Below are 12,950 nucleotides of genomic sequence, written 5' to 3'. Positions count from 1 at the left end.
GGGCTCCATGGAGTGAGAATTAGAAATAGTTGCTGAGGGGGGCTCCTGGATGGCTCAATCAGTTGACTCTTGATTTTGACTCTGGTCATGATCCCAGGTCAGCTCAGGTCATGATCCCAGAGTAGTGTGATCGAGCCCCTCATGGAGCCGGCTTAAGATTTTCTCTCTCTCCTTCTCCCTCTACTCCTTCCCCCTGCTCTTTCTCTCTCTGTCTCTAAAATAAAATTTTTTAAAAACCACACACACACAAAATAGTTGCTGAGAATAGGGTACTGGCTGAAGAACTCAGCAGAACTCTGTACCCCAATATTGCTGATGATTCTGTTAAGATGGGGAGCATCAGGGGGTTCCCTCCTCCCCTGGGCGGGGACTGTTTTCTAGTTTCTAGTTTGGGGATAATTTTTTCATTGCTAAAACACTGGAACAAGTAAATTTAGTACAAATGAAAAATGAATCATGCTGTTTTTATTTTTGTTTTTGGAAGACCCCATTTTCTATCCTTGCCATTTTATGTGATGTTATTGATGTTAGGGGAAACTAGAAAGCCAAAAGTAGCCACCAAATGCAAAATTATTCACCAGAAGGATTTTATGGGGGTTTTATCATGCCGTCCCCTTCTCCATCTAAGGTCATCTTTTAGTTTGACATTTATGGACTTCCCATCCTACCATGAAGTGTTTTCTAATTAAAAATTTAGAGATGCTATGTTTTTTATTATTTCAGTGGCTGCATGTGCCACAAAACCATCATCCCAATTCCCCTACTCCTTCTAGAACCATAAATCTAGTGGTTTGGTAAAAGAAAAAGCCTTTAAGCAAATATATATATGCCTAATAGAGGTTTTTGGAAATTATTAACCACAACCAACTAAACTATTTAAGGAGATGATGGGGATATGAAGAAAGCTGATGGGGCAAAGTTTGCCTTGGCTTGTCTTAATCCAGGGGGTAGTGAGACATATCCAGTGGACGCCCAGGGAAATGGAAGCATACATCACATGTCTGGAGAAGGTGATGAGGCGCTATGTCCAGAGGCTGCAGTGGCTGCTGTCTGGTGAGCCTGCCTGCTGTCCTGGAGGGTGGAGGGGCATGAAGGGAAGTACAAGGTCAACCCAGGGATGAGGGTCAGTCCTTCCCAGACCAGGTGCACAGGTCAGGGATGAGGCCAGAAAGGTCATCCAGTTACAACATGATTTCTGGATTCCAAGGTCAGGCAAGGTGCCGGATGATAGGGAGGTGGAGCATGGGCCGGTGGGCACCAGAAGGGACCCAGGCCTGTCCAGGCCCACCCTGCAAGGCCATGTCCCGCCCCTTGCCTTCCTGGATGTGACTGAGGGGCTTTCTCTCAAGAGGCTCAATTCAACATTGATTTGACCCTCATAGAACTTGTCTACAAAGGCAGAAATGAGAGGGAGTCCTGACAGAGAAGAATCCCCTGTTCTTCTTTACAGAGGGCACCAAGGTCCCTCCAGGGCAGGTGGACAGCAGGGCTGGCCCAGGAGAGCCAGACTCACACCCTAGAGGAGGGTGGGCTGGAGATCAAGAGACGGCCGGAAGCATCAAGTTCAAGAGGCCAGGCAGATAGCCGGAGCTGGACAGGAGAGTGTTTAGGCTTTGGGGCCTGGAGGGTTCCTGGGACAACAGGAGGAAGGAGGGAGGGAGGCTTTTATAGAGGTCCCTATGTGGGCTCCTCAGGGGCCCACATAGATTCATTAGATCCAGTCCTCTGCAGTAGAACCTGGTAAAACAGACCATGTGCAGTGGGGTATAGTGGTGACTGCTGCTTTCCAAAGCCTCTGGAGGGCGCTGCCAGAGCCACGTGTAGTTGTCGTGTCAGAGGCTGACACGGGGGCAAAGAGGTTGTGTGCCTCTCTCCAATCACAATGCACACTTGCTGCTGGGAAGGGTGTGAAGATCAGCAATGCTGCCACCCCAGTGCCACCCAGTACTTCAAAACACCACCAACACTTCCAAACCCAGGGCTGCTTCACTTATTCACTCGTTCATTATTCAACAAATGTGTGTTGCTCTCCCACCAGGTGCTGGGGAGATGGTGGAAGGCAACACCCAACACGGTCCCTGAGCTCGTGGAGCATATGGTCTAGGAGACAGACGTTAACCAAAGAGTCCCACAGACAAGTGTAATGTCACCACGGTGATGTGTGTAGGGAGGAGATAGGCATGGGCAGTGAGAGCCTCTAAGAGGGGCAGCGGGCCCGGATAGGAAAATCACAGGAGGCTTCCCTGAGGAGCCAAGATCTGAAGAGTGAATAGATGTTACCTGGGCAAAGAGAGAAAAGACAGGCATGTCTGAGGTGCTGGGGGGGGGGGGGGGGGGGGGCAGTCAGTGCTGAGTGTAAGGACTAAAAGGAAGCCTGTGTGGCTGAGGACGAGGGAGGGTAAGAATGAGACCATCCCAGAGAGATGAGGCCATGCCCAGCCTTTGTCCTTTATCCTAAGAGCAATCGAAGCCACTGAATGTTTTAAATAAGGGGGAAATGATCAAGGTAGCATCGGCAATCATCGCCCTGGCTCTGCATGGAATACTAACTGTTGAGGGGATAGAGCTCGTAGTAGCCCGGGTGAAAGACTGGGCTAGCTGGGAGAGGTGGGGATGGTAGAGATGGACGGCATGGGCAGAGTCAGAGAGATGCAGGGGGTCAAAACGACGGGGCTTGGTGGCTCGCACTGTTGCCACCATCTGGTTCCTAAGACGGATCGGCCAGCCGTTTGCAGTTGGAGTTTCCTCGACTCAACTGGCTGGCTGGCCATCTTCATGGAACGTCTCCCATGCCTCAGGATGGCCCCTCTCTTGTCATGTGGACATGAGCACTGCCAGGGAACACCCCAGATGAGTCCTGGAAGGTTCCCGGCCAGTGGGTCCAGCCAGCTCAGTCCATCTTTTCCTGGAAAGCAGCCGATCTTTTCTGTGGCAGTTTTTCCATTTTTTTCTACGACTGCCTCCAGGAAGGTCGCTGAGGCGTGATTCAAGAACGCTGGATGCGTTGTCTTCTGTTCTTCGGCTTTCCCCTGGGTCACTTCTGGATTTAGCCTCGTGAAACTAAAGGCTAGGGTTAGTGTTTGTCTGACTAAAGTGTGGGTTGGAGGACGTGGGTTTCTCAGTGGTCACTGCCAGTCTGTGTGACCCTGGCAAGGGTCTCCATCCCAGTCCTCCTGATTCCTTCCAGAGAGTCTTTCTCTCTGTCCTTGAGCATGCCATGGTCCTCTCCTCTGGCCCAGGCTTGCCCAGGCTGTTCCTTCCACACCTTCACCTCTTTCCTCTGCTAGCTGCCCATCCTGCAGTGGTAGCTCACCCACCAAACTCAGATTCTTCCCACTACTGCTCTGTCATGACCCTCGGAGAGCCAGAGCTGTGGATTTAACATCTGTCTTGCCTGCCCAACTCTCAGCTCCAGGAGACCAGGCAGCCTCTCTCCATCACACTTTGCACAGTGCCAGGCTCCGCTGATGTCTGTTGACCAGCTGACGGACTCCATGCTCCATAACATCTTTTCCAGCCCCAAACAATACCGTAACACCACTTAGTCCAGGCGCTTAACTGTAGGGATGAGGAAACTCAGGCCAGAGTGGTTACAACCACTTGTGCAGGTGATCACAGATCACAGGCAAAGACACAGCTGAAACTGTGATGTCCCAAAGCCCAGGCCACTGACCGGCTCTGCCCTTGGACAACTGACGCCCCTCACCCCTCGACAACATCACAAAGGCCATCTCCCAGTGGGCTAACATCTGATTGTCGACCAGTGAGGCAACAGGTGTATTTGGTAGACCTTGTATTTGATAGCTGCCGTGAGAAAAACCAGCAGTGGCAGGAGCGACCCCTCACTTCTTCCCTGCTTCTGCCCCCACGCCCTCGGAGCAGGGAGCCGCCGATTATTTGGCACCATTTTGGAGAGCAAAGTATGCATCCTGGTGGACACTTCGGGATCCATGGGCCCCTACCTGCAGCAGGTGAAGACGGAGCTGATTCTGCTGATTTGGGAACAGCTGCGCAAGCACTGTGACAGGTGAGAGACAGGGGGCGAGTGGGTGCGGGGCAGGAAGCACTGTAACAGGTGAGAGGGAAGGGGGCGAGTGGCTGTGAGGCAAGAAGATCAAAGGGGAAGTTCATTGGGCTTCCCTCCTCACCGCTCACAAGCCTGCAGCTGTAGCTTATTTGAGCAGTAACACTGCGTCCTGTTACAGAAATAAAGCAGCCTTCAGAAATCCATCTCTGGCCCAGGGACCGTTGCAAACAGAGCAAAGGAACCAGCAGATGGCCTTCAATTGTAGATTTCAGCTGAACTTGATTTTTTCAAGAGATTGGGGTTTGGGGTTGTTTTCTCTACCCAGAAAAATTGACCCTAGGAGACGGTAGGAGACTGGTCCTAGACTGGGACTCATCCTTGCCTTAATAACAGCAAACATTTATTGAGCACTTGCTGTGTGCCAAGCACTTTACGTGCATGATTTCATTCAATCCTCACGGTGCCCCAGTGAGGTATTTCCATTATTATCCCCAATTTTCAGAAAAGGAAATTAGGGCTTAGAGAGGTTAAGTAATTTGCCAGAGATCCCATGACCTGTAAGTGGCGCAGAGGTGGGGTGCCGATCTATTTCATGTGCATCTAGAACCGCCAGCCAGCGTGTACCTCCTCCTTCTCATTCTCCCCGAGGGGCCCCGGGGCTCCATGTAGGGTCTTGACACTGATAGGCTTGCATGGTCCTCACAGAGGTTACTTCCCCCAGGCATCTTCTAACCCATCTCTTTCACCTTCTCTCTGCCCCTACCTTTTCCACTCCCCTCCCCAGGTTTAACCTGCTCAGCTTTGCGGAGGACCCACAGCTGTGGAGGGACACTCTGGTGGAGACCACAGATGCAGCCTGTCACGAGGCTATGCAGTGGGTGACCCACCTGCGTGCTCAGGGGAGCACCTCGGTCTTGCAAGCATTACTGGCAAGTTCTGCCCCCGAGCCCGACTCCGGAGCAAAGCAGAAATACCATCACCCCTTCTACCGATCCCGCATTATGCTTTCAAATTACAAAGAGCACTTTTAGATCTACGAAGTGTTACTTTATTTCATTGTCCCGACAACCTGGTGAGAAAGTGATCCTCGTTCTCACTTTAGAGTTGAAGGCACAGAGGCTCAGAGAGGTTAAGTGACTTGCTGGGGTTAACCAGCCCAGAAGTGCGCCATGCTTTCTCCTAGACCTTGGCAGCTTCCTTGGTCTGTGATAGCTGAAAGGGGGGAGGGGAGGGTCTCTCACTCTAAATGGACAAGTCAGTGGGATCCAATCAGAACTATTTCCCTTGGGGACAGCAGGCAATTCGTTTTTGCCCTTCCTGGTTAGTGCCTAGCTCTGAGCCAGACCACCCTCCCACTCTCTTTCAGAAAGCCTTCAGTTTTCACGATGTGGAAGGATTGTACCTCCTGACCGACGGGAAGCCAGATACAAGCTGCAGCCTTATTCTGAATGAAGTCCAAAGACTCAAGGAGGAAAGAGATCTGAAACTGCACACCATTTCCCTGAACTGCTCAGGCAGGTGGGCAAGAAGGAGCAGGGGCTGAACTGTACGCCGTTCCCACGGCTGCGTGTGTGAGGTACACATGTGAGCAGCTGGCCCAGTCCAGGGACTCACTTTAGACCCCAATCTCTCCGGGTCCCAACTCTGTGAGTGAGAAATGAGGAGGGTGCAGGCAGGCGTTACATCAGAGTGAAAGCCCTCCCTCCACCTCCAGCTTGCCCCTCTCAGGCACCGCCGTCCTGACTTTCTCCAGTATGAGAATGGATTTGCATCCATTCCCAAGGTCACGTGTGGTCTTCGCCCTTCCGATCTTTCTCGGAGCACATTTGTGAAAATTGATGGGAAAAATGTTTAAAGTAGCATTGCCACGGTTATTTTTTTATAAACGATCACCGCAGAGGAACATGTGTTGGAAAAGAGAGATTCTGCTCCTTCAGAAAAAGACTTGAATGTTTTTGGCGAAACTGTGATTACTTTGGTGAATTTTTTTTTGATGTTTATTTTTGAGAGAGACAGAGAGAGAGTGAACAGGGGAGGGCAGAGAGAGAGGGAGACACAGAATCTGAAGCAGGCTCCAGGCTCTGAGCGGGGCTCAAACTTAGAATGATGAGATCGTGACCTGAGCCAAAGTCAGACACTTAACCGACTGAGCCCCCCAGGCGCCCCGCTTTGGTGCATATTTGATCTGTCTAAACCACGAGCTTCATAAAGGCCACGCTTGTGTCCCTGCCAGCCCCAACACGTAGTAGCAGGCACTGGCTCCGTGTCCAATTAAGGAACGTGTGCTGGCCGTGTGCTTTCCCACTAGCTGGCGACCCTGAAGCTGGGAATCTGCTTTGTGCAGCAGCTGCCTCACCCATAAACTGACGGGGGTGGGCTTGGTGATGCCAACGTGGTCTCAGTGGCACAGGGCCTCAGGGTCCAGGGCCCACTGCCGCACAGACTTAAGCTCCCCACAGGCTAGGGGTGCAGAGGGAACTTGCCTGGCCAGTCAGCGGGCAGGCCTCAGAACACCTGTTCTCCCAACTAGGGCGTCGGTTGACTTCCTGAGAAATCTAGCCTCCCTCACGGGGGCCCGCTATCACTGCCCTGTTGATGAGGACACACTCTTCAAAATCCACGGCCTGCTGACCAGGGGCTTCGTGGACGAAAGGGTAGGTTGTGGAGCGACTGAGTGAGGTCTGTTCAGATGTCTCGATATAACGTCATTCCCCCCTACCTGAAAAGATCTCTGCTTCTCTTGTGAGAATACGAAGTATAGGCTAGAAAGGGCTGTGTTTCCCTGCTGCTCTTCCTCAAGGCTGGCTCTCCTCGGAGTGGGAAAGCCACAGAGCTTGGAGGTGTTATTTATTTAAAATTTTTTTTTTCCAACGTTTTTTATTTATTTTTGGGACAGAGAGAGACAGAGCATGAACGGGGGAGGGGCAGAGAGAGAGGGAGACACAGAATCGGAAACAGGCTCCAGGCTCCGAGCCATCGGCCCAGAGCCCGACGCGGGGCTCGAACTCACGGACCGCGAGATCGTGACCTGGCTGAAGTCGGACGCTTAACCGACTGCGCCACCCAGGCGCCCCGAGGTGTTATTTATTTAGTCAATCAATCAATCAATGAATCTCTACACCCAACCACCCAATACGGGGCTTGAACTCACAACCCTGAGATTAAGAGTCACATTCTTTGCCTACAGAGCCAGCCAGGTGCCCGTGGAGGTGTTATTTACTAACAGAACAGTTCACATTCATTGCACTTACTCGTGCAGGTCCATTGCTTTATACAGACTACCCCTTTCAATCCCCTTAACCACTATTATACCCATTAAACGGATGAATAAATAGGCTCAGTAAGGGACAGGAATACACCTAAAGACATAGCAAATGGTAAAGTCAGCCCAGACACTCATGCTCTTAACCTCTTTGCTATAAGTCCTGCTTATTTCTGTGTCCCTGTGTTCAATTCATTGAAACACAGATATTCAAATGATCTAAGTAATAAATCTGGTAAAGTCACAGTTTCTATCACACATGCCAGACACGAGAATACCAAAGATCCTCTCCCGGTCTGACTGAAAAGCTAGGCACGTGTTTATACCTTTTGGGAGCATGGTGCTCTCAGAACATTTTCAAGGCAACAAATCATCACGTAAGACAACCAACCAGAATTCCAGAACCTCTTTTTGGAGCTTAAAGATGACTGCCACAGGACATGGCCTAATTTGTGAGGTCAAGTGCTTTGCAGGACTCCTTCGTTCAAATACGTCTTCTAGGGATAAATACTACAAATAGTTCAGAGAACAGAACAAGTGACAGTAACAAATATTCACCCATCCTTATAACCCAGGAAAACAAACTTGACAGTGTTGCAAAAGTCCTCAGTTTGATGCCATAAAAAATCAGGTTCTATGAATAGTCTCCAGATGCAGAATGGGATCATTCCTCTCCTGCTGCGAAGGACAGAGGGAGCCTCTTTCTTTCGCACATTCTCTTGCTGATCGTGAGCACTTGTGTCTCTAACTCTAGCCTCTGGAATTCCACTGGCTGACACAAGCGAAAAGCTGCCTGTGCAGCTGTTTTACTAGAAGCAATAGGGAAAGGGCACAATAGATCTCACTGGGTAACAGTGAGATAAGGAGCATGTTCCACTTCTGTTCTACTGAGAAGAGAGGCGCCAACTGCCGTGAAGTCCAGTGAACACCTTGGTTCGCCGCTACCCACCCCGCTGACTCTCAGACACCTTACCTCAAAGTGTTCCACTTGCAAAGTAGCTACCTTGGCAGGTGGTGAGCTCCTTGTCTCTGGAGGTATGCAAACCGAGGCCCACAGATTGCCTGCACTGGGTAGGAGGCTGCATTTGATTAGCTCTAATTTTTTTTTTCCTGAGATTTTGGATTTTCAGGTTGCACCCAGTCATTGAGTGGATCTAATTTCACACTCATTTCCCCTTTCCAAGGACCCCATATTGCCACTATTTGAAGGAGATGATTTGAGAAGATTGGCCCAGGAGATCACCAAGGCCAGAAGCTTCCTCTGGAAGGCCCAATCCTTCAGGTATGCCCTTCCAGCAGCCCCTCACAGCTGCCTCGTGGCTCTAGCCCACCCAGACCCTGGGCCTCATCAACACTTGGGCCCACCCTGGTGATGGCACAGCCTTCCTGCAAGAGCTCCTGCCTGCTTCTCCCCACCAGGCCCAGAAATCTGGGCATCAGGGGGACCTCCTCGCTTCATCTCCTGTCCACTAGGTCTCAACTCCAGAAGAAAAACAACACAGAACCAAATGTCACTCTTTTCTAGAGAAGGGTTCTCAGGTAAGAGGAGGTGATGAGCTCAGGTAAGAGGAGGTGATGAGCTCTCTGTCTCATAAGTATCCACCAAGGATGAGGCAGCATGCTCAGTGTCATGGGTAGTAGTAACTATGGGGAGGGAGGGAGGGATTGGAAATAATGATTCCTCTAAACTGAAAGGCCGTCTTACAAATAATCACTCGCTCAGCACACACTGGCCCTGAGGGTGAGGTATCCTAGAAAGCTGTAACCCAGAGTTCATCCCCAGGAAACATGATCCCAGGCACCGGGGCTCTCTGGAAGCTGAGGGAGGGAAGGCTCTGACATCTCAGGTCCACTCTACTGTTCCTGCCCTGTCCCCCAGCACACCCTACACTCCAGCCACAGAATTATCACTCGCTAGGAAGCCTTGCACCAAGCCCTGCCTGGAAACGCCCTTCTTACCCCCCTCTGCCTGGTGACTCCTGCTCATCCATCAAGGCACAACTCATATGGCATCAGCTCCACTGTGAAAATGTCCCTGGGACCCATCAAGAGCTTGGAGCCTCCAGCCTTCCTCCCACTGCATCCGGACCAAACATCTGTTTTCACGGCAGTGACACTTAGCATTTATGATGCCTAGCCCTCCTTACCATGCTTCCTTACTCCCTTTGCCAACTCTTTTTCTTGGCTGTGAGCTCCCCCAGGATAAGGCTGGTGTCCTAGGTCCCCAGAAACTGCCACAGGGGCAGACACAGTAAACTGTGAGCATCCAGCTTAGCTGTGGGAGTCCGGCTCTAGAAACCAGCCAGAGCTTGTTATTTCTGCCCTGGTCCCCTCACCCTCTGCTTCCCACCACCCTGGTCCAGGGCGGGTGATGCAGATTCACCATCAGCCCATCTTGGGAGCAAAAACCAGTGAGACTTACCACCTGCCCCCTACCTGTTCAACCAAACTGAATTAAGGTCTGCCCTGCTCAAGCGGGTGAAAATTGGGTTGGGTCCACTGGGCCAGGCGCTGCTGTGTACATATGAAATGACTGTCTCATGTATTATGTGGTCTGGAGTGATTTCCTGAGATGAGAAAAAATTGCTTTTATTTAATTAAATAGAATCAAAATGATTTTTAAGCTGAAGTGATGATTTGTTTGTCTGTGTGTGTGTGTAAATTTTTGGTGATATAAAATGCTAGTAAAAGACTCATATGCACGGGCACCTGGTAGCTCAGTCAGTTGAGCGTCCGACTTCGGCTTAGGTCATGATTTCATGGTTCATGAGTTGGAGCCCCAGGTTGAGGTTGCTGCTGTCAGTGCATAGAGCCGGCTTCTGGTCCCCCTCTCTATCGGGGGGGTCCCCCTCCCCCACATGGGTGCATGCACTCTCTCTCTCTCTCTCTCTCTCTCTCTCAAAAATACATAAAACTTTTTTTTTTAAAGACTCATGCAGACTATATGAAGAATTCCAAATCAATAAGAAACAGAGAAATATCCTAATGGTTTGAAATGGACAGAACACTCAAACAGGTGCAAATAGACAATAGGTATATGAAAAGGTGCTCAACAGGCTTACCCATCAGTGACATGCAGATTAAAACCACAACGGTAGGGGCGCCTGGGTGGCTCAGTTCGTTGAACATCCAGCTCTTGATTTTGGCTCAGGTGATGATCTCACAGTTTGTGGGTTCGAGCACTGCGTCAGACTCTGTGCTGACAGTGTGGAGGCTGCTTGAGATTTTCTGTCTCTCTCCTTCTCTATCTGCCCGTCCCCTGCTCATGCTATCTCATAATAAACAAGCTTAAAAAACAAAAACCCTTAATGATATACCACTGCATGCCCACCAGAATGGCAAAAAGTAAAAAGACTGACAGTATCAAGATACAGAGCAGCTAGAACTCTCCGGCGTTGCTGGGATGGGGACCCCACCCAGTGGATTGCTGACCTAGCAATTCTGCTCCAAGAGAAACAGGTGCATACATTCCATAAAAGACATACACAAGAATGTCTTCACAACAACTTTATTCATAAAAGCCCCAAATTGGAAACTACCTAAATGTCCTACCAATGCTAGAGTGGACAAATAAATTGTGACACATTTGTACATTTGTACAGTTTGATACATTTATGATACATTTGTACATATGTACAGTGTACATTTCTACACATCCATTTCAAAAATAGTTCAGTAGGGGCCCCTGGGTGGCTCAGTCGCGTCTGACTTCCACTTCAGCTCAGGGGTCTCCTCCACATCCCGCCCTGTGCTGACAGCTCAGAGCATGGAGCCTGCTTTGGATTCTTTGTCTCCCTCTCCCTCTGCCCTTTCCCCACTTGTGCTCTGTCTTTCTCTCTTTCTCTCTCAAAAATAAACATCAAAAAAAAGGTTTTTTTCTTTTAACATTTATTCATTTTTGAAAGACAGAGAGCAAACGGGGGAGACACAGAATCCAAAGCAGGCTCCAGACTCTGAGCTGTCAGACGCAGGGCTTGAACTCACAGACCGCGAAATCATGACCTAAGCCGAAGTCGGCTGCTTAACTGACTGAGCCACCCAGGCACCCCCAAAAAAGTTTTTTAAATAGCTCAGTAGGTTAAGTGCCTGACTCTTGATTGCTGCTCAGGTCATGACTTCATGGTCATGAGATCAAGCCCCACATTGGGCTCTTGCTGGGTGTGGAGCCTGCTTAAGATTCTGTATCTCTCTCTCCCTCTGCCCTTTCCCCCCTACCTTTCTCTAAAAATATAAATAAATAAATAAATAAATAAATAAATAAATAATGTAAATAATTAGATAATGAGCTATAACTGCTTTCAACAATATACATCCATCTCATGATCAGTGTCAGGCAAAAGAAAAATACATAGTAATTCTATTTATATGAAGTCCAGGAACAAGCAAAACTCTTGTTGGCAACAAAAGTCAGAATAGTGACTGTGAGAGTCATACTGGGGACGTTTGAAGTGCTGGAAATATTCTATATCTTCATCTAGGCAAAGTTGTAAAATTTAAGGTGTTTCCAAAAAAAACCCCACAGTTCACTAAGGCTTGACAAGCCCAGGCTTTGGCCAGGCTCGGTGCTGGGCTCAGGGAGGCAGCAGTGACCATAACCCCTGCCCCAATGGATCTCAGTCTGGTCACTCTCTCGGATAGCTGCCGTTTCACTCACCTCTACAAACAGAGAAAATGGCCTATGGTGTTTCTATCACTTTGCTAGTGTTACTGTAACAAAGTACCACAAACTGAGTGGCTGAAACAACAGGAATGTATTGTTTCCAGTTCAGGAGGCTGCAAGTCCGAGTTTAAAGGACCGGCAGAACTCCAAACTTCACATGATGCTCTGCCTGTGTGCATGTGTGTGTCCAAATTTCCGGCTTTCATGAGGACACCGGTCATAATGGACCAGGCCCTACTCTATATTACTTATCTTTAATTACATATGAGATGACTCTATTTCCAAGGCCACACTCTGAGGTACTGGGTGGTTAGGACTTCAACATGTGGATTTGGGGGGCCAAGGAGGTATACAATTCAACTCATAACTATTGTATCATAAACGATGCTGTTAGCAGGACAACAGCCGCCAGCCGGACCTGGGGATAGGAGTCTTGTGGCCCTGCGGGTGGGAGAGGACAGGCTGGTTTTGGTAAATGGAATGATGCACACAGTTTGGATGTGGTTGGGGAAGCGGTGAAGCACAGGACCCGGGTGTGAACCCCAACCTCTCATATAATGATAACCCCTACCGTTGGTTGAGCCCTGACTGGGCAGGCACCATACTGTTGGCATATACCTTGTGTGCCCCAAGCCCAACAACGTCACAGCCGTACAGCACACACAATTTCCAGTTTGTGGATGAGGAAACTGAGCCTTGTAGCTGCCCAAAGACACGTAGCAAGAAAGTGGCAAAGCCAAGATTTAACGCCAGGGCTGACTCCATGGCCTTCTCCCGCCATGCTTTGAAGCCTCTTTTCATCTCTCTGAACCTGTTCCCATGACTCTAAAATTGGGCCAAAACAGAGTTGCGAGGATTAAGCAAGATACCTTACCACCTGGCACCTGGCGTGTTCTGCCTAAGATTTCCTTTTCTCTTTCCCACACCCACCTATGCCCACGGAGGAGGCTCCAATGGGCGAAGACTTCCCAGTAGCCTCTTCAGACCAAAGTAACCAGGTG

General features: G+C 49.7%; 1 protein-coding gene across 8 annotated transcripts in view; it reads left to right on the top strand.

The window, feature by feature from the left end:
• VWA3A (von Willebrand factor A domain containing 3A) overlaps positions 1 to 9,905 on the top strand; it is a 68,569-nt gene extending 58,664 nt beyond the window's left edge. For 6 of the 8 annotated variants that reach the window (XM_058710892.1, XM_058710891.1, XM_058710893.1 and 3 more), the window contains 8 exons: positions 945 to 1,053; positions 3,883 to 4,027; positions 4,812 to 4,956; positions 5,394 to 5,545; positions 6,558 to 6,681; positions 8,474 to 8,571; positions 8,763 to 8,828; positions 9,169 to 9,905. In XM_058710892.1, coding sequence (XP_058566875.1) covers positions 945 to 1,053; positions 3,883 to 4,027; positions 4,812 to 4,956; positions 5,394 to 5,545; positions 6,558 to 6,681; positions 8,474 to 8,571; positions 8,763 to 8,814 — 825 coding nt within the window. In that variant the 3' untranslated portion in view covers positions 8,815 to 8,828; positions 9,169 to 9,905. Of the gene's footprint in view, positions 1 to 944; positions 1,054 to 3,882; positions 4,028 to 4,811; positions 4,961 to 5,393; positions 5,546 to 6,557; positions 6,682 to 8,473; positions 8,572 to 8,762; positions 8,829 to 9,168 lie in introns of all 8 variants that reach the window. The other 2 variants (XM_058710894.1, XM_058710890.1) reach the window with 2 other exon arrangements.
• Positions 9,906 to 12,950: the final 3,045 nt, after the last annotated feature.

The sequence above is a fragment of the Neofelis nebulosa genome, chromosome 18 (genome assembly GCF_028018385.1).
Source record: "Neofelis nebulosa isolate mNeoNeb1 chromosome 18, mNeoNeb1.pri, whole genome shotgun sequence".
In the NCBI taxonomy this organism is placed as follows: Eukaryota; Metazoa; Chordata; class Mammalia; order Carnivora; family Felidae; genus Neofelis; species Neofelis nebulosa.
Note: the sequence above shows the minus strand (reverse complement) of the source record. Positions and strands in the feature narration are given on the sequence as shown.